General features: G+C 50.7%; 2 protein-coding genes across 3 annotated transcripts in view; both read left to right on the forward strand.

Annotated features, from left to right (window-relative positions):
• The first annotated feature begins 2761 nt into the window (after positions 1 to 2761).
• Positions 2762 to 11395, forward strand: KPNA7 (karyopherin subunit alpha 7). Its single transcript, XM_050905780.1, has 10 exons — positions 2762 to 2870; positions 3552 to 3689; positions 4244 to 4329; positions 5775 to 6043; positions 6552 to 6634; positions 7860 to 8123; positions 8490 to 8723; positions 9077 to 9259; positions 9963 to 10112; positions 11178 to 11395. The coding sequence occupies exons 1-10, from the start codon at positions 2763 to 2765 to the stop codon at positions 11256 to 11258; spliced, it is 1596 nt and encodes a 531-aa protein (XP_050761737.1). The 5' UTR covers position 2762; the 3' UTR covers positions 11259 to 11395.
• A 4619-nt stretch (positions 11396 to 16014) lies between these two features.
• SMURF1 (SMAD specific E3 ubiquitin protein ligase 1) overlaps positions 16015 to 23842 on the forward strand; it is a 43448-nt gene continuing 35620 nt past the window's right edge. For both annotated transcript variants that reach the window (XM_050905753.1, XM_050905754.1), the window contains exon 1: positions 16015 to 16091. In XM_050905753.1, the coding sequence (XP_050761710.1) occupies positions 16037 to 16091 (55 nt within the window). In that variant the 5' untranslated portion in view covers positions 16015 to 16036. The remainder of the gene's footprint in view (positions 16092 to 23842) is intronic.

The following is a 23842-nucleotide window of genomic DNA, read 5'->3' on the forward strand; positions in this document are numbered from 1 at the left end:
TACGTGGCTGGCAGGGTACAAAGGCCCAGGCTGCGCTCCCGGGGTGCGGAGGGTGCAGACCCCGGCGGTGGGTGCTGCTCCCGCCTGCCTCCCAGCACCCACCCGCTCCCGCCTTCCCGCAGCGAGCCCAGGCGCCCGCTCTGAATTACTGTGCTTCCCATCTCCCTCGCAGAAAAAGATGTCAAGTAAATTAAAATCAGGTTTTAATTAAATACTTTAATAGCTGCTTTCCCTACCCATTTGGCAAACGCTGCTCCTCCTCTCCCCATCGGCCGGACCAGGCTGGCACCTCCGCACACACGGAGGGGCACGGAGTGGGTTTTACGGGGCTTTGCTAGAAAGGGCGATGGCTTGGAGGGCTTGCAAAACCAGGATGCCTTCAGCACTTCAGAGGCCCCCAAACTGCCCGCAGTGCTGTAGCCAAGCCCCGCTGCGAGTGGTTATTTTGAGGGCAGGGATGCTGTTGTCCCTGTTGGCTGGAGCGGTGGCACTGGCAGGAGGACAAGCTGCGCAAGCAGCCCGAGCATCAGCGTAACTGGTGTTAGGGCACGATAAATGCAAACGATCTCTTGACAAAAGCTGATGGAGACTGTGATAGGCACATAATGTAGCATGATAAAAGCTGCCCAGCAGCTCCTGGCCAAAATCTAAAGGACTCATGAAGATAATAGGTTCCTGCTGGGTTTCTCTCCATGCTACCTCCTGCCGCGGCCCCGCCGGGCTCCCGCCTGTGCCAGCCAGCAGCTCAGCGCCTGCTGCTGCTCCAAGTTTCTTAATCTTGTTTTAGCCCACTTGCAACCTCCGTGCAGCCAATTCCGCTCAGCTACCGCCTGGCTCCACGATACTGGTTCCCACTCACCGAAGGCGGCTGCTCTCCTGGCCTGCATCACCACCCACAAGGACTTTCCAGCTCCCCAGTCAAAAAAGGAGCATCTCCAGACTGCCCGTCCCCTGCACTCCCCCTCACCTGTGCAGCGATGGGGAGGCAGCACCCAGACTGTCCCCCACGTCACGGGACATTGGATGGGTGCAGGCTGGCATCTCCCATGAAAGGTCTGGCCACAAACGAGGGCAAAGTGAGCAAAGCGTAAATGTATAGAGGAGGTGGGGAGCGGGGGGGTGAGCAGGGAGGCCCAGGTGGGAGGGAGGGAAGGCATCACCATCCCCAGCTCCGGAGGGAAGGCATCACCATCCATCCTCCTCCAGGTGCATCCAGGTGGCCATGGCAAAGAAGCAGCTGGAGATAACGGGGAGGCTGTCCTGGGAAGAGCCAATCGTGGGGGGGAGCTGGGGGGTACGTGGCTCCATGGCGGCAATAAAAGAGGCAGTCTGAGGGTGATGGGGTTGTGAGAAGGAGTTGGGTGAGTGGTTTTTGTTACCTCTCTTTAGGGTAGTAAGTGTCTGTTTGTTCCCTTCTACCCTATGATAAGCATGGGGCTGCTGGTTGGACTCTGGCTGTTTGGGGCTGTGCTGCGTCTCCTGCTTGGCTGGTATCAGCAAGGGGGTTGTGGTGCACCTCTGCTGAGGTGGGGGTGGAGGAAGGTCCCCAAAAAGGAGAGGTCTTTTGGGGTGTTACTCTTCTCTGTTGGAGGGGAAACAGAAGAAGGGAGGCTAAAGCAGTCCTTGAGGTTTGAGTGTAGGGCTTAAGGCTATGGGGTGTAACTGGCTTGAGCCAAGAGGTGGCTCATCCTGGTCCCTCTGTGAGCTGGGGGAGGTCTGCAGCTTGTGTTGGGGTAAAGAGCTGATGCTGCTGGTATCCAGCCTTGCTTGCTGGGGCAGGAAATAGGGAGAGAGAGGACAAAAAAAAACCCCACCACCAAAGCCTTTAGCTTAAAGATGGAAGGAGGGGAGCTCTTGGAGGCTGGTCTGAGCCACAGGTGTTGGCTGTAAGCCTGGAGGGAAGGTGAAGATGCACTACCTGTGTGTGATTGACCCCTGAGGGTGTTTGTGCACAACCTGGCTTTAAGGGGCCCTTGGTGGTGTCTGGCTGCTCTGAAAATGCCTCCGCTTCTGCTGGGTGGAAGCCTTGCTTTTTTTCTGACAAAACCTGTCTGAAGGCCTGCTCTTGGTCTTATTTGTGTGTATGTCTGTGGCTCTTACTAGGAGAGGCTTAGAAATTATTTTTACCTGTCCTTATTTAATGTTTTTCATCTGGCAATCCTTACTGGTAGCTGAGTTTCCAGGAGAACTCTTTGCTTAGTTCAGCTTGGTCACTTTGTGCCACTGCATGTGACCTTGTGTCTTTCCTAGCGGGGGGGGCCCTGGTGTAGGAAGCCAAGCTGGACTTGCATGGTGGGGTGAAAGAGTAGGCTTGGATGTGGCTACTTGTCCTTAAATCAGACCTTAAGCTGATGCTTTTGGAGGCAAGAGGCCTTGCCAGGCTTGGGCTCTGTGTCTAAGCAAACCCAAAAGCCCTGGGATCAGAACCGGAGGAAGGTGGTGTTCCTGTAACAATGAGAAGTGGTGTGTCCTGCTTCCTCATGGGATTATAGCAGCAGCTGTAATTTCTGTAGCCTGCTGTTAAGTGGTAGTTTGTGCTTGCATTTAGTTCAGTGGCTCAGCTGCAGCGTGTGAGGATCCTACTGAGCCCTGCTTAGGGCAGGGGACCCCCAGCATCTCCTGTGCTGGGGAGGTGGGGGAGAAAAATGCGTGGCCCAGGCTATTGGTGGGAGTGTAGGGGGTTCCAGACCGCTCCGTGGATGGAGGTGGATGTTGCTGGTGCAGTTGTGACCTGACCCTGCTCTGTCCTGAACCCCAAAAGCATGTCAAGGCTTTCAGCTGGCGCCTCTCTCAAACCTGCCAAGATGCCAGTTGTGAGCGACCACAGTGAGCGGATGAAGAAGTTCAAGAACAAGGGCAAGGACACGGCCGTAAGTACTGATCTCCACCACCCTTTGGACACTGGCCCCCACTGAGGGTTTGCCTGTTGGCAGGAGCTGATGTGGAGGCTTCTGAAGGGCAATTGCCCCCAAATCTACGTGTACGGGGTAGCAAAGGTTGGGGTGGGGGGGGATGGCTCTGCCAGCAGGGATGCTCAGTTATGTTTTGAGATGTGGTGTGGAGCTGGCTGGGCTGCAAGGAGTGTGGTGGGACAGGCAAGGGGAACATGAGTTTTGGGTGGGTGGCTCTGAGTTTCACTGGTGAATGTGCTGGGGAAGGGAGATGGTTCAGCCCCAACCTGCTGAGCTCTCAGCAGCGGTTCTCCCTGTGGAGAGGGGGCTGGTATGGGATGTCAGACCATGGGATCTGTCAGCTTGCTTTAAGCCAGTAGAGGAGACGAGGGTTTGCCTTTCAGGTTCAGTAAATCTACTTTTTAAAAAAGCCCACTGGTTGCTGGTTCATCCAGAAGCCCAGGTCCTTGGGAGGCACTGAGAGGCTTTACTGTCCCATCTCCTACATAACCCTCCAGGCCATAGCAAGGAGCTGCCTGAGAGCAGATGCTCCTCGTGTAGGCAACTTGGGGCAGAGGGTTACAGAGCTGAGTAGAGATGAGCTCCTTGGGGAAGTGGGTGATGCAGACACCAGTGGGATGGTGCCCTCCTCCCCTCCAGGCCCTGCGGAGGCAGAGAGTGGAGGTGAACATCGAGCTACGAAAGGCCAAGAAGGATGAGCAGATCCTGAAGCGCAGGAGTATTTCATTCAGTCTGCTGGATGAGAGTCTCTCTCCGGGAGAAGACAAAAGAAATGAGGTGGGTGATGGGTGCTCTGCACCCAGGTAAGATCAGTGCTGCAGCTTGTGCAGTAGGTATCATCTACTTGGACCACTACTGAGTCCAGCTCGGGTGACCTGGGTTAAATAGCCAGGGCCATTCCTGATCGCCATGCCCAGTGCTGGGGAGTGTTTTAGACTGCCTAGCCTTCTTCTGTGTTATTTTGCATGGAGATGATGTCCCGTGTGGCTTCCCTTGATGGCAGGTAGAACTGGCTGGTGCTCCACCTCGCTGGGAGCTGGCAAAGCTCCTGTCTGGCTCCCTGTACAGCGAGGGGTAATTACTGAGCTCGTAGGCCCATTACTGTGTGTCAGTGACTCTTTCAATGCTTGATTATAAGGATTAGTTGCCTTGAAGGCTTTTGTGGATTCTCTTCCTCTGCCTCATCTCGAAACTGCATTGCATAAAGAATAGACATTGCTTAGATATGAAGTGGTGACTGACTCGGGTCTAGACAGCTGATTGACTGTGGAGATTAAACTGGAGGGAGTCCTGGCTTGCCATCTGACTCTGAATCATTCCCTGTGACACAGATTATTCAGCTGTCCTTGGAGGAAATCGTTCAAGCTGTGAATGGGAGCAACACCGAGCTGCAGCTGCAGGCCACGCAGGCCACCAGGTATGCTGCCTGGCTGCTCCGCGCTGGGAGGGAGGTGGCTGCTGGAGCTGTGGTGGGTCCTGCCAGCAGAAGGCATTTCTTCCTGTCTGAAGAGCTCTCTGAAGAGATGACAGAGGGGGAAGGAGCCTGGTAACCTGAACTGCCCTGAGGAACCTCAGCTGGTGCCTGTTTTGTGCCCTGTGTGCCTTGCTTGGCTCTAGCACAGTCCTGGGCAGTGCTTGTGGCAGGGACCTGTGTGGCTGGAGCCAGCCAAGGGCTTGGCCGTGGCTCCTGGAGCTGCCCTGCTCGCTGTGCCTCTGCTGGGGCAGAGACCACGCTGGCTCCCACAAGAAATCGGGTGCCAAAGGCTTGGGCAGGATGAGGGCTGGAGAGCCTGGCTCTGTAAGGGTCAAAGCTGAGCAGGGCTGTCCCCACCTGGGTGGGGGTAGGAGGGATCACAGGGTGCCATCATCACCCAGCTGGCAGCAGGGATGTCTCCCAAGGGTCCAGGAGAGGCTGCGTTGCTGTTGGTGCTTCCTTGGCTGGCTTGAGCTGCCAGATCAGTGCTGGGGGGACCAGTGCCGTTCCCAATGGCTGTGAGCATGTCTGCTCATGGTGAGCAGATCAAAGGCTTTGCTCCCAAGGTGTTAACTGGAGGCTGGCCAGAGCAGACCCTTCCTAAAGGGGCAAGTCATGACTAGCTCCCTAAGCTGCTGTGCAGCACAGAGCTGGCTTTCTGCCTGCCCAAACCAAGCCTGCCCGCACCAGGGGTACCCTGACAGCCCACCAAGCCATGGTGGGGTACCAGCGGCAGCACTAACACAGCTCTGAGCTGTGGGTTCACGCCTGTGTGCTAGCCTCTGCCAGCACTCACAAACCAGGCTGGAAAGCAGATCTGGCTCAAAGCATTTCTTTTTCTGGCTTCCTTTGACTTGATCAATGCCCTGGCAGGTCCACATGCTTCTGTGCCGGTATGAGGCAGAACAGCAGCAGGGAGTTGGTGATTCTGGTTTTTAGCTGGAAAAGCAGTCTGTGAAAAAATCATATTAAATGTGATCTCTGGTCTGTGCAGGGCTGGCCAGTGCTCCTGGGCCGGGAAGTGGCAGAAGCAGGCTTGTAGGCTGTAAGAGAACAAATTGCAGATACTGATTTTTCACTGTCTCAAACCCCTGCAAGGTGGGGAGCATGGAATAATGCTGTCATGGTCCCAAAGGGATGTGTGAAGTATTGCACTCTAACAGACACCCTGCTGTTGCTTCAGCATCTTCTTAGATGTGCCTCCTGCAGAAGCCTCTCTCTGGCAACTCCTCTGCCAGAGGGTTTGCTGACATGGGGTGCTGAACAAGCATCTCTTACAAGTGCTGCTTCCCTTGCAGGCCACAGCCTTGTATGTGGCCACAGGATTGCGGTCCATCATGGCACCACGTGGCTTCTGATGGCAGGCTGTGCGGTGTCCTCTCTTGCAGGAGAATGCTGTCCAGGCAGAAGGACCCCCCTATCAATCAGATCATAGAGCTGGGGATCATCCCTAGGCTGGTTGAATTCCTGACCCGTGCTGACAGTGCTCCTCTGCAGTTTGAAGCAGCCTGGGCACTGACTAACATCGCCTCTGGTACCTCTGACCACACCAAGGCAGTGGTGGAGGGAGGTGCTATCCCAGCCTTCATCTCCCTCCTGTCCTCCCCGCACATGCACATCAGCGAGCAGTCTGTGTGGGCACTGGGCAACATCGCAGGTAAGCAGAGGTCTCCAGGCCCGGGTTTAGGGGCATGCAGAGTGTCACTGCCCAAGCCAGTGCTGGGGAGCTAAAAATATTGGTGCTCCTCAAGATAGCCTTGTCTCCTTGCAGCTTTGTCTCCAAGCTGCTGCCCATGTTGAAACTTTTAACCCTTCAGTCCCTTCATGTGGCCTGGCAGCCTTTGAGACCCTGTGTTGGTTCTGCAAGAGGCTTTTGGCCAAAGCCAAATGCAAGACTCCATCCTGCTGGGATGGTCTAACCTACTAGTGTTGTCAGTAAGGAGAACAGAATGGGTCATGTCTAGTTAGCCTGCCACAAACCAGCCATGATGGCACTCCAGCCTACCTGGTAAATCCTCCCCACCTGAAACTATTAATGGTGTATGGCTGGTGAGTGAGCCTGGTCACCCAGCCCTGGCCTGTGCCTGCAGGTCTGATTGCTATTTGATGTTGACTGTCTTGTGACTTGGGCAGATGCAACAACCAACCCTTTTTCATCTGTACAGGTGATGGTCCTCTATACAGAGATGCTCTTATCAATTGCAATGTGATTCCTCCCTTGCTGGCTCTGGTGTCACCTGTAACTCCAGTAAATAACCTTCATTTTCTTGACTTAACAGCTTTTAATCACTTGGGTACTGGGTTAATGGTGGTCTACAATCTGCCTTATAAACAACAAGCTGTTTGTATAATTGAATGAGACCCTGTCCTAAACTGCTTTTAATGACCCTGCCTCTGAGCTATATACAAAGCTGGGGATGCCAAGCAGACTGTCTTCAAGTCAATGTGATGTCTTCTAGTCTCAGCTTCCCTATCCAGCTTTGACCATCTCAAGCTAGGAATGAGATGAAACTGGTACAAGGTAGACTTGTATATGCACTTGGAAGGGCTGAACTTGCCCTTCCAGCTTCCTCCTGCTGCTTTTTGGGTAGCTCTAAACTACTGGATTTGTGCCTTATCTCTGCCCTTCTGCAATGGTGCCTGCCCCACTGCTTCCTCTGTCTCTGGGGAGAAGGACCTTCTTGGAGAAGCATAAGGTGGACTGAGAAGCTCTTAGAGGCTGTAACAGTGGCACCGATGCCTCCAGGTTTCCCATCCCTGGGTATGGTGGAAGCTGTATGCTTTCTGTAGGCATAACTCTGGCCTTTCAGGCTAGTGTTAAGAAAACACCCTCTAGGCCTTCTGGGAGTTTATTTTTTAAGAAAAAAAAAATCTTGCAGTATAGCAACGAACTTTTCTGGCTGCTCGGTTCCTAGCCCAGCTCACCCTTGCCTCTTCTGAGGGAGCCGTGTGGAGGAAACATGACAAAACACCAGTTCATATGTACACACACCTTGGTAGCTGCGATGCTTTGAATGTAGCTCTGCTGCTCTCCTGGGAGCATCCTTACTGGGGTGAACTGTCTGAATGATGCAACTTAATCAAATCCTCGAGGTGCCCTACTCTAGAACAATGAGCTGCTAATATTTATTAATGCTAACATTAAAAAAACAAATTCCTGATTGTCTGAAGAATGCTCTGTAATTTGTCCAAGGACCCAGCAAATAAGCTGTTTGGCACCTTTTGTTAGTCATGGTAGCTTGTCACACCACTAGAGCTGAAGTTATTGGAACTTAATATTGGGGAGGGAGGAGGTGAATCTGCTGTCTTAGTCACTTAACTGTTTCATCTGCCTTTTTCCAATAAGCCTCAGCCCTTAGGAAGGCTGCTTCTGGCTACTGGATAACACCTCTGAGCTGTAGGGACCAGAGGCAGGGTGCTACCTCTTCCTCACTTGTTACTGCAGTGAGGATCTTACACCTCCCTTGTTTCAGGTCGGGTTCCTGAGGAACATCACATGGACGCTGTCAAACCTCTGTAGGAACAAGAACCCCTACCCTCCCCTGGATGCGGTAAAAAAGATGCTGCCAGTCCTCATCTGCCTCATGGAACATGAGGACAAGGACATCATTTCTGACTCCTGCTGGGCCATCTCCTATCTGACTGACGGCTCCAACGATCGCATCCAAATTGTGGTGGATACAGGGATTCTCCCAAGGCTGGTGGAACTCATGGCCAGCCCAGAGTTGATCGTTATGGTAGGAAACAATTGGCAATCTCCAGCCTCTGGTCTCTTAATGTAGGAACATCTGAGGAGAGGGAAGGCACATCTCCTTACTATATGTGGCTAGTGTGGTCTGCTGTCTCCTCAGACTGCGGCACTGCTTGGTTGTTGATCAAGCCACTGCTCTGTTCCAGCTTGCTGTGGCTGGCAGACTGGATAGTGACTGTAAAGCTGCTTAGAGCAAAATAGGAGGATGATAGGTCTGTAAATACAAGAGTAATCACCCACGATGCTTTCCTTACTTGAAGGATCAAGCACTTAGTAAGGGATCTCGCTTGACTTTCTGGCATGTATCCCTTGAGGTAAGGATTCTCCTCATCTCCTTTTAATCTCTGTCTAGACTCCAGCTCTCCGTGCCATTGGGAATGTAGTCACGGGGACTGACGAGCAGACCCAGGCGGCTATTGATGCTGGTGTCTTGGCTGTCCTGCCCTGTCTCCTGCGGCATGCAAAGCCAACTATACAGAAGGAAGCCGCATGGACGCTCAGTAACATCGCAGCAGGGCCTTGCCGGCAGATCCAGCAACTCATCACCTGTGGGTTATTGCCACCTCTGGTGGAGCTGCTCGATAAGGTAAGGGATGGGTGCAGTGCTGCACATACAGCTGCTGCAGAAGCAATGCTGAGGTTCATGAGGTCCATGATGCCTCATATGTGAAGCGCTCACATGTGCCCACCTGAGCAATCTGCTTCAAAGCTGTTGAGATCCTTGGAACAGCCTGGGCACTCAGACTTTGTCAGTACACCTGGATGAAAGCATGGCTTGAAGCTGCTCTTGGCAGCTCTGCCAGGTGTCCACGCATTGCTCAGTGCTGGGGAAGGTGGGTCAGCCCACGCTGAATACAAGGGAAATGGCTACCCTCACCTCACGCTGATCTTAGAGGGATGCTAAAGCTTGGGAGTGCCTTCACTGTGCTGCTCTTCCAGGGGGACTTTAAAGCTCAGAAGGAGGCTGTGTGGGCAGTGGCCAACTTCACGACAGGAGGCACTGTGGAGCAGGTGGTGGAGCTCGTCCAGTCTGGGGTCCTCAAACCTCTGCTCAACCTGCTCTTGGCCAAAGACAGCAAAACCATCCTGGTCATCCTGGATACCATTTCAAATCTCTTCCTGGTAAGATCGCCTATCTCTTGCATTCCTTCTCCAAAAGAGCAGCAAGGTGTGAGCCGAATGCTCACATTGTGTGGTTAGAACAGCAGCTGCTGATCTTGCAGGAGTAAGAGGTAGACTTCATGTTGTCTAACTTGTTCTTGGACAACCCAAGGGTTGTCCAAAGGGCTTGACAAGATTAAGTTCCCAAAGTGTTCCTCTTCACCTCCTGTGACTTAGTCTCCTTCTGGAAAGGAGAAGAGGTTATGTGTTAATCACCAAGCTGGACAGAGGTGAAGGTCTTGCAGAAATGCAACTGTAGAGAAATCAAGTGGTCCTGGGGGCATTTCAGCTCTGCTCCCTGCCAGCTGATGTCTATGTGCCTCTCACTTGAAAGCCTGTTTCTTGTAGCACCTTTGAACCAGTGAAAAGGCTTTTGCAAATGAAATGGTGGGTGGCAGGTCACACCTGCTGCTTCTCAGTGGTGGATGTGACTGAGTAGGGTTTGGCTAGCTTGTTTGGTTGGCAGTCAAGCCATTGTGCAGTAATCCCAGCAGGGACTGATGTTTCATATACGTGGTAGTCATGTTGCTGGGATCAGGTAGGGACTGTAAATGCAGGGACTGTGGTCCTTTGACTTGTAGATCAGGATCTTACAGTAAAGACCATCGCAGACCTGATACTGATATAAGGTTATATTTTCCTGCTTGGTTATCTGCTGTCACAGGCAGCTGAGAAGCTGGGAGAGACAGAAAGGTTGTGTCTGCTGGTGGAAGAGCTTGATGGTCTGGAGAAAATTGAAGCCTTGCAAACCCATGACAACAACATGGTCTACCGAGCTGCACTGACTATCATAGAGAAATATTTTTCTGGTGAGGTATGTGAGCTCTTGCTGTTTCTCATCTGAAAATATGAAGCTATTACACACTGGAATGAAGCACAGACTTTAAGGATGCTGAAATGGGTTTTTTGGAAGAGACCTCTACATGACTAGAGTAGTCCTTGCAGCTTGTTCCAGTTGCTTTTAAAGGTCTGCAAAACCTCTGAGCTGTCAGCTGATGAGTTGCACAACAGATATGGATGCCTTGACAGTGTTTTGCTGCTGGAATTTAAACTGGCATCAGCTGGAGTTACTGCAGTTGCTGATATGAATACCAAATGTGGAGAAGTTTCCTCCTTTGGAGCTGAGCTAGCTTGTCACTATGAATGGAAACCTCCTACTCAGCTGATAACCGTGCTCAGGTTGCATTTGGATTACTTGACCCTTCTCATGCTAACGAACTTATGGAAAAAAAGAGGGTAGGACACCAGCTAGCAGTTGCAAGAGTCCCATGACTGTCACAGATGCCATGCTTGGTCCTAGCCTTAGTCTTGCAGATGGGCAAACATCAGGGAAGAGGCTTAGCGGTTTGGCAGATCTCTGAGCTGAGGCTCAGTCTAGATGTGAACTGCAGCAGCAGGCAGCAAACGTCTGGTTTAGTCCTTTGCCCAGAACAGGGTCTGCGGGATGTCCCCGTGAGAGGGTGCGGAGGAAGCTCTCCTACACACTGGCACCTGCCTGAGGGGCTGGATGCCAGAGGGAACATCTCTCCAAAGCAGTCCTGGCTTGTTCCAAGCAGGCTATTTAATTTGAGTGAGTTCTGTCACTCCAGCCACTTTTTCTACCTCTGGTGTCTGAGCCTGTAGGCTTGGCTGCTTTTTGTGTGAGAGGCAGGGACACTGCAGCTTCGGTGTGCTGTAAAGAACAACAGGATTTGGTCTGGTCTCCAAGGGTGCTGTTAGAGTCAAGCTGATCGTAACAGCTTGTTACAGCAGCAGAATTTTTTAAAACAAGAATAAAACAGTAAGCTGGTGTAAAAAGCTTCAGGCAAACTCTGGTGCAAAGAGCTTAGGTTTATTAAGATGCAGAACCTCCAACTGATGGCTATCAACTTCCTCCTAGGAAAATCCAGATCTGCAGCCTGGCACTAGCCAAGACGGACTATACGATTTCTCAGTGGAGAAGCAAGACTTCAACTTCTGAAGATGAAGCACTACACAGCTCTGAGCTGATGGGTGGAGGTGTCCTGGTAAAGCTCAGGCATCCAAACCAAGAGGAGCGAAGATGCTGAGTCTTTTTACTTTTGAAACTTGTCAATAAATTGCACTTCTGGCTTTGTACTTCTTGCCTTTTGATTTTTTTTTTCTTTTCCTCATAAGCTGCTGTTGCAAACAGTATAGACTCTTTTCCATAGTGTCTTAAGGCCCTGCAGAAATGTATTGGAGCTTGTGGGCATGTTTTCTGGGTGGAAAGTGCAGCCAGAAACTTTCTGCTAACTGCATTAAGCTGCTGGAGAGCAGGGTGTTACCACCAAATCCAACTGGGTCTCAGTGCTTGTGCTGAAACTTCTAGGCTTGACTTGGAGTGGCTGAAGCAGGTCTGAAGAGCTATTCAAGAGGTGTTTCACCCTTCTGCAGGTGAAGCCACCTCCATGTGAGAGCAGATCCTTCTAGCAGAGAAGGAAATCGGCCAGGGGAAGGTAGGTCACTCTCACCCCTGTGTGTGCTACTCCACATGGAAGTGTCGGTGTCTGGACACAGGAGTAAATGCTGGTCCTTTGGCAGCAAGGCTATATTAGAGGCGGCTATGGCCATGGGAGCTAATTCACCTCCCACCCCCAGATGCCATCCACTAGCCCGGAGCCCGCTGATCTGGCTCTGCCTAGAGCTGCCCTTTAATATTGAGGACCTGTATTTCAGGTTTCCATTGTGTGTCACTCTCCCTTGAGAGGAGTCCTCCTTCTCTCCAAGCCCTCCAACTTTGGTCTCTAGCTGCAGGCTGAGCAGAAGGTGAGGATGGAGTTGATGTGGCTCTTGAGCCCAGCTTGCAGCAAGCTCTGGTGCCCTTTGTCCATCCCTGCAGCTATAGCCGCTGCTCTGCTAGCGGATGCATTGCACAAATGTTACGTGCTGCAGGTTCGTAACAGGCTGCTGGACACTGCACCATCCTTGTAGTGCTGATGGGTTGTGGAAGGTTCTGCTTAGTACCCTTCAGTCCCCAGGGGCTGAAGCTATCTCAGGAGCTTTGCTCTATGCAAGATGGGGGTGGCAGCATCCTCCTCCCTGCTCTGGGGGGTCTGACTTGTCAAAATGACCCTGGGTGGGTTCAGGGCTTTGCTTCCTCAGATGCAGTGGGAGGTGATGTGACAGGTAACTTAATCTGAAGGGAAAATCTTCTCTCCAGGAAGCAGAACCTCTTCCTCCACCCTGGATCTGTTCATCAGAGGATTTATGCATTTCTCCTCCAGGCCACCTAGGAAAAAGGGAGTTGGTAGTTACAGTCTGGTTGTGCTTTGTGCCCTGCAAGGAGGCGTGCAGCCCTGATTGTGTGTGCCAGAGCTGGGTGTCACTTATTTAATATTAAAATGCTGGAACTGACGAATCACAAAGTGCTTCTTGGTTTTTATTTCTTGGATCCAAAACTAGGTACTTAAAACTGCGATAAAGCAATGCCTGAACATGCAACTGAAACAAGTGCCTGTGAAAATCCTTTGTTTGTGCCCGTGGGTTAACACAAAGGGCTCCGACTCGGCTGCGTGCGCTTTCTCGTAGCGTGCTGCTGCTGACGAGGCTGGAAATGGTCAGATTTCACCAGGTAAAACGAATCTGAGGCAGGTGCTTCCTCAGTGTAAATGGAGATGCAGACCGGAGCTGGGGTCTGCACGGCCACCCTGACTTTGGACCGTGGTCCAGCGCAGGGCATCCCACGTGGCTTGTCCCACGGTCGGGCAGGGCTGTCGCTTACAGGCGCTTGGGCAGCAGGGCTGCTGTTTGCTGATGCTCTGCTGACTTAAAGCGAACTAAAAAGAGAAAGGGCAGAGCTATTTGACTTTTTTCCTGCTTTCCTGCGTGTGCTGGATGTAAGTCTGTGGTAGATGGTGTTACGCAGAGCTCTGGGACCAAAGCTACTCGCTTCTGCTGTCGTGCCCTTAAGCTGCAATAAAATAGTGTCCCTATAGTCCTGAATGCAATGGAGAGAAAAACATGCCCCTTAAGAGCCTCGGTATGTGCATACTGTCCTGTGCCGCAGGGCAAGCAAAGTGGAGGAGGTGTTTGGGGCAGCACCGCCACTGTCATCCCACAGCGGCTGGAGAACCGGGACCGGTGCCTGCCGGAACGGCGAGGCTACTGGGTTGTACCTGCCTGCTGCTGTGTCGTGGGCGTGCGAGCGACCTACAGGCGTCTGCTTGCCTGGTTAATTGGAGCTGCTCTCCTCTGATCGTTGCCAGCCCCGGCTCTCCCGCCCGGGGCACAGGCAGCAGCCGCTGTGGCAAGTTTGGCTTCGGTGCTCTGCTCTGCGGGATTGGAGCCACCCAGTTCTCCCGGTGGGATGGGACAGGGCATCCGTGGGGACCAGCGAGGGTGAGATGCTGCCATGCCGCTTCCCCGTTGCTTCCCCAGAGCAGCACAACCTCCCTCTAGAGATGTACAAAAAAAGTAGTTTTTCTAATTAAAGCATCCTGTGTCCTGGCCCCAGAGGAGCACGGTGATGGCTGCTCGGTCCCCACGTCACTGGAGAGCTGGAAAAGGTGCTGCCAGTGCCTGTGGTGGCCTGTTTGCTCTGACTTAGGACCCAATTAATTTATGCATACGAAGCAGTGTCTCTTCTAAAGCACTTTTATGCCTAATTGTTTGTTTCCTACCGCCATGGGTGCACCCCGCAGCCTCCCGAGCACTGTGCAGACTCGTTACCCGGGTCTGGCTTTGCAGGAGCGGGTGGAAGGGGCTTTCTGTGGCTGTCCCTGAGGCTGCAAACCTGGAGCCTGCAGGAGCCAGTTTGGGGAGCTACGTGAGCTGAAAACCGATGGTTGGTGAGAAGGAAGAGGAGGTGGGAGAGATGGCTTTGGGCAAGTTTGGCTGGGCAGGAGTCTGCCCGGGGCGGGCAGCATCTCGGTGTGGGGACCAAGCCAGGTTAGTGTTTCAGGGCAGGGGAAGGCTGGGGAGGGGGATTTTAAGGAAGAATTTGGATGGCGAAAAGCACCGCCCGAGCTTCCAGGTCTGCTGCTGCACCTGATGCTTGGCCATAAATCGTTGAGGCTTTCTCCTCTTCCCCATCCCTATTTTGCTTTCTCCCTGGAATTTATGGGGAAAGGCTTTTTCCTCCTCTTGCCCCTGGGAAAGGGTGGACAGAACAAAGAAATAAAAGCCAGGTATTTACTGCTTGTGCCAGGCCGTGGGTACCCTCGGCACGTGCCAGAGCAGACAGCCCAGCGCAGCCTCAGCCGCCTGGTGTGAAGCAAGGCTGGCCCCAAGGTGTGCCTCTGTGCAGGGAACCGGGAGGACGCTTGTGCCTCTGGAGGGGTTCAGGATTTAGGGATTTTTCCACTGGATGTGATTTCATTTCTGGTGGGAGTGGGAGGGCTGGTTTGTGGGATGCTTTGGGGGGTTTTTTTGGCAGTTTATAAATCAGTAGTTGGGGTTGGGTCACGAGAAGGACGGAGGGATGGGGCACGGCGGAGCGGGCGGGCAGCAGCACCTGAAGTTAGCGGCTGTTAGCCTGCAAGGTGAGGGACGTGGGGACGTGGGGACCATTCAGGGCGGGTCCTGGGGGCTGAGCCGGTGGTCCCAGCTGCCCAGGGCTGTGGGCATTGCTCCCAGACCCCACATGCTTGATGCGCACGTGTTGACACCCATTCCCTTGCCACCTTCCATGCCACCCTCCATGCCACAGCCATGTCACCCCTATGCGACCTTCCATGCCACCCCCAGGCACCCCTATTCACCCTCCATGCCACCCTGAATGCCACCCAGCATGTCACCCCCATGCACCCCTCTTCAACCTCCATGCCACTTCCATGTCACCCCTATCCACTCCTGTGCACCCCTATACACCCTCCATGCCACCCAGCATGCCACCTGGCATGTCACCCCCATGCACCTCTATTCCCCCTCCATGCCATCTCAATGCCACCCTGCATGTCACCGCCCATGCACCCCTATATACCCTCCATGCCATAGCTATGTCACCCCTATGCCACCTTCCATGCCACCCCCAGGCACCCTTGTGCACCCTCCATGCTGCCCTGCATGCCACCCTGCATGTCACCCCCATACACCCTCCATGCCACCTTGCCTGTCACCGCCACACACCTTCCATGCCACCCCCACGCACCTCTATATACCCTCCATGCCACCCTCCATGCCACAGCCATGCCACCCCTATGCCATCTTCCACGCCACCCCCAGGCACCCCCGTGCACCCTCCACGCCACCCTGCATGTCACCCCCATGCACCCCTGGGAACCCTTATACACCCTCCATTCCACCCCCAGAGCACCCCTATTCACTCTCCATGCCACCCCGCTGCACCCCTATACACCCTATGCCACCCCCCCCGCACCCCTATACACCCTATGCCACCCCGCATGCCACCCCCAGCCTCCTCCCCATCGCCAGGGGGCGCTATCCCGCCCTCAAAGCCCGTCCGCCAGCGCATGCGTCCCCACCTCCCCTCCGACCTTCCCATGATGGCGGCGCGGTGCGGCCGCGCCGCGCCGCGCGCTGACGTCACCACCATCCGACGTGCGCGGGGCGGGGGCGGAGGCGTGGCCAGCGCCCTCTCCGCGGCCGGGCCGGGCCGGGCGGGCGCGTCGGTCTGGCGGCGACTGAGGCGAGCGGCGGAGCGCGGAGGCCGGGGATCAACGGCATCGCGACGAGCGGGCGGGCCCGCATGGGGGGGGTGCGTGGGGCCGTCGGTTGATCTCGGCGCTGCTGCTGCTGCTGCTGCCGCCGCCGCCGCCGCTGCTGCTGTTTCCCAGCGCGATGTCGAATCCCGGTACCCGCCGGAACGGCTCCAGCATCAAGATCCGCCTCACAGGTAACGGGGCGGCGGCGACGCCGTCTTCCCCCACACACACTCTCCTGGGGCCCGGCCTCCCCTCCCCTCACGCCGCCAGGCCGGGGAGGGGGCGGCCGCCCCCTCCCCGGCCTGGCGGCGTGAGGGGAGGGGAGGCCGGGCCCAAGATGGGGGGGGACGGACAGCGGCGTGAGGGGAGGCCGAGGCTGCGGCGGCGGCGACCGAGCTCCGATCGTTACTTAACTTTTATCCGCCGTTTTTTAGTCCTGCTTCCACCTCCGTGGCCCGGCGGAGCCTCTCTTAATTCTTATTTATTTATATTGTTTTTCCTCGCCCCGTGTGGACTCCACTGGCTGTTTCAGCCCTCGGGCTGACACAAATTTGGGGGGTGGGGGGGGTACCCCTTGTCTCTCCCCTCCTTCCAGCAGGCCAGGGCACCCTGCCCCTTCCTGGGGTCTCTTCTGCACCTTCCCCGTGGGGGGGTCCTTGTGTCCCCCCACCTTCCAGCAAGCCAGAGCACCTTGCTCCTTCCTGGGGTCTCTTCTGCACCTTCCCCATGGGGGGCCGCCCCACACCCTGTTTCCAGCAAGCCAGCCCACCCTGTCCCTTCCTGGGGTCTCCTCTGCATCTTCCCCAGGAGGATTTCCAGGGCCACCTTTCCCCCGGACAGGCTTTCAGCAAAGCCTTCTGTAATTTGCCTTGCTTCGCTTTAGTTAATAAATCCCCCCAGCCTTCCATGTGCCGAGGAGAACTCAGTTGTTAATGAGAAAACGTGCATTTAGTTGCTTTTAGCTTTTTTCTAGTAGGTTGGGGGTTTTTTTTCCCCTTCTTCCTTGCAACTTGCTCTCGCTTGGCAAATCACGCATTCAACTTTTGAAGTTCCTTCCCGGAGCGAGAGGTGACACCAAAAGCGGTGTGTGTCGTGCCTCCTTACGAGGCCTCTGCGAGGGTGCACGTATGGATAAGCCAACTTCTGTTGCAGCCTGAAAGATCTGGAGTAAGTTTTCTGGAAGCTGCTCCGGTCGATGCCGAGACTGCTTCTTTAATGGGAAGAGATACAGTTTCTGCTTCTTGAGACTGCCGTGTGAATTGTTAATAAATAAGGTCCAGTCCAGTCTTTCAAAAGCAACAGGTGGGTGCTTGGAGATCTCTTGGGCTGAAGGAGCCATGGTGCTACTCCGAGTCACTGGCATCGATCTATATAGAGCATAAAACATCGTCAAATAATGAGAAAACGGCGCTAGTTAAAGTTCCGTTACAGGTTAACTTGCTTCTGGCGTATAATGCAATCAATCAGAAGCAGCTCTTCAAAAAAATCCTGGTTTTCTTTTAATCCTTTTTTTGATTCTGCACTGCTTGTGCTGTAGAAGACTAAAGTTTGTGAGGATAATGTAAATCTGAAAATCCTTTTCTTGGATGTGAGAAGGCTGAAAATATTTTTAGGTTGTATGGATGATGTTTGATCTGAAATTAGTTTTGTGGTGATGTATACTAAATGTCAACTCAGTCATTAATGTGGCTTATTTTTATGCAAGTCAGTCAATAAAAATGTTGTCAGTTAAGTAACTTACGCCGTGGTCATAGCCCTTTTTCTGAGCTGGAGGATATCGTTTAAATAACAGAGAGAAGCTGTTGGTTTTAATTTTAAAGAACGAATGCTGCATCAAAATGCTTTTTTACTTTTAGCATGCACTAGTCTTTTCTCCTAGCTGAGAATATTTTCTGGAAGAGACTGGAGTTTTAGTTTACTGAGTAACTTCATGGATTTTTTTTTTTTTTTAAACTCTCCTTTTTTAACTATATTGAAGAAGTCCCCTGCTTGCTCAAACACATCATCTGTTTTTACAAGCAGGAAACCTGGGTGGTGTGACAAAAATTGCTGTATTTAATAAAAAAATAAATTGCTTTGGGAGAGGTTTAGCTTTAGAATCGTTAGGCAATGCTGTATTCTTGGCTTCGCTGGAGACTAGTGTGCTGACTTACCTGTTTCAAATAGCTGTAGCTAGCGTGGCTTTTGTTTTCTCATCTGTTTTGCTATTGGGAGATTTGAGCAGATTTAAATCAAGACAGAGGACCTCTTCTGTTATGATTTACTACCTGCATTGTGTTTCCTGTGATTAGAAACCATTTACGTTTTGCATTACTGAAAATAGGTGTGTAAATACCACTTAGTCTGAAGATGCCTGTGAGCGTTACTTTGTAAATGGGAAGTGAACAGTGGTAGAACCTTTCATGCTTTTTTAAAGACGTAATTTTTTTTCCCTGTATATTGGAAAGATATTTGTATTAGCAGAGTGTTGGGATTATTTATGTGAATATATCTAAAAGCTCTGGATCCTCTGATGATTATCAGATATGATCTTCCAGCTTATACAGAATGGTGTCAGTCCTATCCCGATACAAATCGTAATGAAGTAAAATGGCAAATAATGCATCCTGTTTACAAATATATTAAAAAAACAACATCAGCAAGTAAGTTGGATAGCAGGTTAAAATGACTTTGTGTCCTATGGATCTCAAACATGCTAATCTCTCGTCGTATCTCAGTTTCTCCAAAAGCCTGTTCCTTTTATTCCCATTGGAGCTTTCACCACTGCTGGTGATGTAGGAGCCAGAGATACTCATGGCCTTGTCTTTTGCCGCTTGGAGCAGTTCTAGGCAAAGTAAGGTAAAACTTATTGTTGAGTCTGTGGTCTCTTTGTATCCGTAGTGTCATCAGGGTAGTGCAACGGTGGCAGAATTACCAAAACAGGGATGGAAATAATAAAGTGATATTGTGAGTGCACGTGCTTGAAAAGTCCGCTTGGGATCTGCCGGGTCAGGGAGGAACACAATCCACAGGCCAGGGGACCTTCGTGGAGCACGTGTCCCATTTTTACTGATGTGCTTCTCTGAAGCCTTTGTTTGCTGCTGCAGTCGCTGCTCCCTGGGGAAGTTCCAAAGGGTTCATCATCTCCAAGGCTTAAACGCGTCGTGCTCATACTGTTATGTCACCCAGAAGTACTCGTGAAAACTGCAGTCTCATTGTGCTGGGTATCGGAGGTGTTCCTGTTCCAGGTAGCTTGCAGGCGAAGGTTGCAGATGGAATTGGAAAGACTGTGAAGAAGTGGACTAAACATGTAACTTTTCTACCAAAAAAAGCTGCAAGTTGTGTTCTGGCTTCATTGGTACTGGCTTTTTCAGCAGTGTCTCAGCTGAGGTGTTAAAAGCTGGCTGGCTCCTGGTACCATTGTGGAACTGAGAAAAGATTGGGAAGGAAAAGGCATTAGTTTAAACTTTATGGATCACTTCATAGATGGAGCAGGAAGGGGGGGGATCTTGTGTATAAGGTCAGATGGCCGTGTTGAGGGCTGATGGCAAAACCAGTTTCTTTAACAGAAAAGCAGGAGTTGGTATAACAGGAGAATACAAATAATCGTCTCCAAGCATCTCACTTAGCGAAGTTCAGAGTACTCAAGAGTGTAAAAATATGTTCCTCCTTGGCAGACCTGGCTTGGGGAGGTGCTGGGCTGCTGGTTGTTGTTGTTGTTGCCGTTTTGGAGGGAGGGTATAGGTGAGAGCCCTCCCAGGTGTGAGGAGGAGGAAAGTGCAGTGGCAGAAGCATTGGGGAGGAGTGAGGAAGATGATGGGGAAGCAAGTGGTTTCTGTGAGTTGAGGGGAAGAGTCGGAGGGGATTTGTAGGCGACAAGTTTGATTCCTGTAGGAAAGGTGGTGGTGCTTAGCAGTGGCAAAGGAAAGGGAAAGAGGAAAGAAGTGATGCAGATGAGTATCCTGAACACCACTTTCAGTTCACTGTAGTCAGCATGGTTTAGGGAAGTCCCATCCACAAAACCTGACCAGTTAGTAGCTGGTAAATGGGTGGCTTCGGGTCTTTTTGCAGACATGCATTTGTAATTTAAAGAATACATGAAAGAACACAGCGACTTCAAGTAGAAAATAAAATATTATGTTACCTTAAAGCAGTGTTCACGTAGGATTGTTATAAAGGCACAGGTTAAAATGTCACAAACGTCAGTATGTTTTGCTTCCCTTTCATGACTAATGTATTGATCAATGTAGCAAAGTTAACTGACTGATCAATAGCAACACTAATATTGGTGACCTGGACAGTTTTATGTCCAGTGTTCAGGAACAGTGAATATCTGTGTAGGGATCTCTATATCAGACATCGTAAATACTTCATAGGCTGTCTGTAGTTTTATGGTCGTACATTAGAAAGACTATGGGTTACAGGCTAAGAGTGCTGGTGCAAGAAGGCAGAAACGGCTGGCCGCTCAGCCCAGCCTGCCTTGGCATTTGGAATTTAACATTGAGCCGGTTTCATGCAATGGGGAACACGGTGGGAAGCGGCAGTTTAGTAGCTCCAAATTTATTTTGCGTGGTAATCTGGGAGTATGTCGAAATCTATGTCTCGTTATTTTCTTCTCGTAAGGATTTTCTCTACTCCACGTCTTGTGGGAGCGGGTTGCCTGGTTGTGGTTGGAGCGCTGGGCTGGAACTCGACGCTGAGCTTTGCCGCAGATTTCCTGTGCGATGCTGAGCGAGGCGTTTAATCTCTCTCTGCCTCTCTTCCCCATTTGTGTTATGAAGTAGTAGCATTTTCGTGAAGGTAAATTTGTGGCTGTTCAGAGCCCCTTGGATAGGGATGGCAAAAAGGCTTGTGGCATATCACTATGGGGACTTTAAGAAAAAAAATAAAATCTTGCTTTCATGGGGGGAAGTGGAGAGCGCAGCCTTTGCAGCCAGCCAGCTGGCATCTTTGGGCTGCCGGAGTGGGAATCCAAAGAGCAGCCTTTTCCTCTGGGCAGGCTATGGGTAGCCAGTCTCCTTTTTTGTTTCTCCCAGTAAGTCAAAGCTGTGCCAGCACCATTGTCCTGGTGGAAGTAAATTAAATCTCCAAAAGGAGTTTGTTTGAACATCCCCCTCAGGCAGGGAAAGTAGAAACAATAACTACTTTATTCCTAACTTGAAACTTTCTTTTCTCAAACTGAATGGCTTCATATAAAGAAATGCAATTTGGGATGTGGTTGTGCAGTTACTTAATGATTTCTTCTTTTCTATTCCATACTACCCACCAGTCTAAGAACAGTTTTCTCATCCGTTTCCTTAAATGGCTTTATCACATTTCTAAAATTTTGTAGCATCATACTTTCTCTTTGTGTTGCAAAATTAAGCATCAATTCCGGGGTAATATAAGCAGTGTTTCCAATTTTTCAGTGAGGAAGTCGATTTTACGCTGTGATGTTATGTTTGCTGGGTAGCTGACCTCTTACTGACAGCAACTCAGAGACTGCTAGAACTGCCACTGTAAATAAAGATAAACAAGACCCCTCGGTTGTTTCTGTGGCTGGCTGGAGGTGTGCTTGGTGGGTCACAGAATGAAGAAGTACTGTATGGAAATACCATCCGTCCGTGTGTGTGTATGTGTTGGAGGTTTACCTGGATTGCTGCCCAACTTGAAGCAAGTCCAGTTGACACGCTTAAAGTTGGATTAATCTGGTTAGATTACTTGCTGCTATTTATGGTTCTAGAGTTAACTACTCACTCGGCTGCCTGTTGGTTTGGGCCGTGTTGGTTGAGGTAGCGTGATAGGGCACAGCGGTTTGGAAAAGATGCGGTTAAATTGGTCAGTGTAGTATACTTGTAAAGTTTAGGTATGTACACAGCAGAGCAACGCGTTTAAGACTTGAGTGAAGAGAATATTAAAAAAAAAAGGCTAGAAGAGACAGTTCCACCTGCCATCTTTTTCCCTAAATTAAGAATTGAATCTTTTATGTCATGTTTTTCCATTATGATTCCTCTGGAAATGGTCAAAATTTTACTGTGAAAAGGACCAAATTCTGGAATATATTTTTCATGAAAACTGATGCTGATTTATTCTCCCAGAGTGAAACAAGCTGTTACTGAAAATGGTTTGTTGTTTCTTATACCAGCAGTTGCGAGGGGGAAAAGGAGTCAGTGAGGTCTTGAGTCTCGAGATACTTGTTGACAATCACCGCGTTGTTTCTCCTGTTGTGGATCTGTTTAGGTTTTAGGGTATGTCTGTGTCAAGGTTTCACTTATAGTCCTCGATGCTTTTGCCAACACCAGGATGCCTCCTCTTTTGATGGTGAGGACAGCGCTACAGTTGATCGACTTCCAGCTTTTTTTACCTTGATACCATCTCACCTTCTTTAGCATGTATATTGGAAAGCCTAAAGTTAAGCATGCGGGTAGTTGACATCGAGCACTCGTGTTATGGCTGGTGGTGAGGAAGCTGCACTGCTCTCAGATTGTGATGTTTTAGGTGCTTACAAATGAGTTCCCGCAGATATTGCTGCAGTAACTGAAGATGTTATCTCCTTGCCAGTCTGCTGACCCCCATTGCCAAAAATTTGTCACCCACCACGAGAAGTCTGGCGGAAGAAAACCTGTGCTCGTACTTCAGCTGCTTCAGTGCAAATTCAGCTTCCCCATGTAAGTCTAGCTCAAGAATTTAAGCTAAGATGCTGGACTTTGAAAAGCTGAGGTATGTGCATGTGTTGCCTTCTGTTGGGAGTTGATTTTGGGAGAGAAAAACAGAAGAGAGAGAGAGTAGTGATTTCTTAAACAACACAGCAAGCTTTGCTAGAGCTTGTTTATTAGTATATATCAATTTACAAAAGATTTATTTAAGTATTAATGTAATATAAGAAGAAACCCGCACATATGTTTGCTAAAGGAGAGTCAGTAGGTCTATAACAGGTTAAGATGCTACATTTTTTTAAACTTTGTTTCACATCTCTTTGAAGGGAAATTCAGTAATTTCTGAGAGGGGATCCCTGGGGATATTTTTCTCTGTTTTCCATCTCTATCTTTCTTTGTGAAAGTCTTAAAAATGCAATGGGAGGACATAGCAAAAATGTTTAAAGTTTTTCTTTCAAATATTCTCTTATGAACTGGCAACTACATTGGGAATATTTGGGGGTATAGGAGCTGGATGATAAATTTGACGATACTCCAGTTGAATTGGCAGAATAAGCATGCATGCTGTTTTAGAAAGAATCTCTCCACAGGGCTGTAATAGCTTGATGCCTTCCTCTTCAGTAAGTCATTTTTGTCAAGTTAAAGGCCAAAATTCAAACTGGCTTGTTGTCAAGGACACTAAGCACAGCAGGCAAAAATCCCCAAGGCTACCCAATTCACAGCATAGATAGATAAAGCTGGCAGAGCATGGTTTACTCATTGACTCTTCTTCCCTTCCCCCATGAAAAAAAATCCTCTTGCCTGGGTTTTTTTTTGAGGATATGGACACTATTACGCATACTAATACAATTCAACAGAAAGTATTTAAATGGAAGGTTTGTTCATCTGTTTGTGGGTAAAACAATCCATTATTGTTTGGGAGTAATGCAAAAATAATGCACAATCCCCCCAGTGACTGCGTGGTGCTGCAGGCTGCTCCGCCGTTCCAGCTGTGCTCACCTCCGCCACAGCTGGAGGGACCGGCTCCAGCATCGCGTCCCGGTGAGCACCAGCTCTTTACGTTGGCTGTTGTGTGATGAAGCAGTTCAGATGGGTTAAGCTCATAATCCTAAATCGTGCTGTTATGGCCATAAGAAATGATGGAAAATCCTGTGGAATTAGGTGTTTGTAATAGCTTTCTATTTTACACTTTGATTCCTGTTTCTCTCCTAAGAATATACAGCAGCCCATTTAGGAACAAAGGACAATGTTAAACCACACTATTAACTTCAAGTATTATTGACCACTAGAATACTCCAGGAATATTATATGTCCCTGAATGTCCTCAC

The sequence above is a fragment of the Gymnogyps californianus genome, chromosome 15 (assembly GCF_018139145.2).
Source record: "Gymnogyps californianus isolate 813 chromosome 15, ASM1813914v2, whole genome shotgun sequence".
Classification (NCBI taxonomy): Eukaryota; Metazoa; Chordata; class Aves; order Accipitriformes; family Cathartidae; genus Gymnogyps; species Gymnogyps californianus.

Excerpts from the sequence above, each read along its gene's own strand:
- KPNA7 (XM_050905780.1), top strand. The coding sequence starts at position 2,763 with ATGTCAAGGCTTTCAGCTGGCGCCTCTCTCAAACCTGCCAAGATGCCA. Across the intron at positions 6,044-6,551 it reads GGCACTGGGCAACATCGCAG|GTGATGGTCCTCTATACAGA; the intron begins GTAAGCAGAGGT and ends TCATCTGTACAG. Across the intron at positions 8,124-8,489 it reads GCCCAGAGTTGATCGTTATG|ACTCCAGCTCTCCGTGCCAT; the intron begins GTAGGAAACAAT and ends ATCTCTGTCTAG.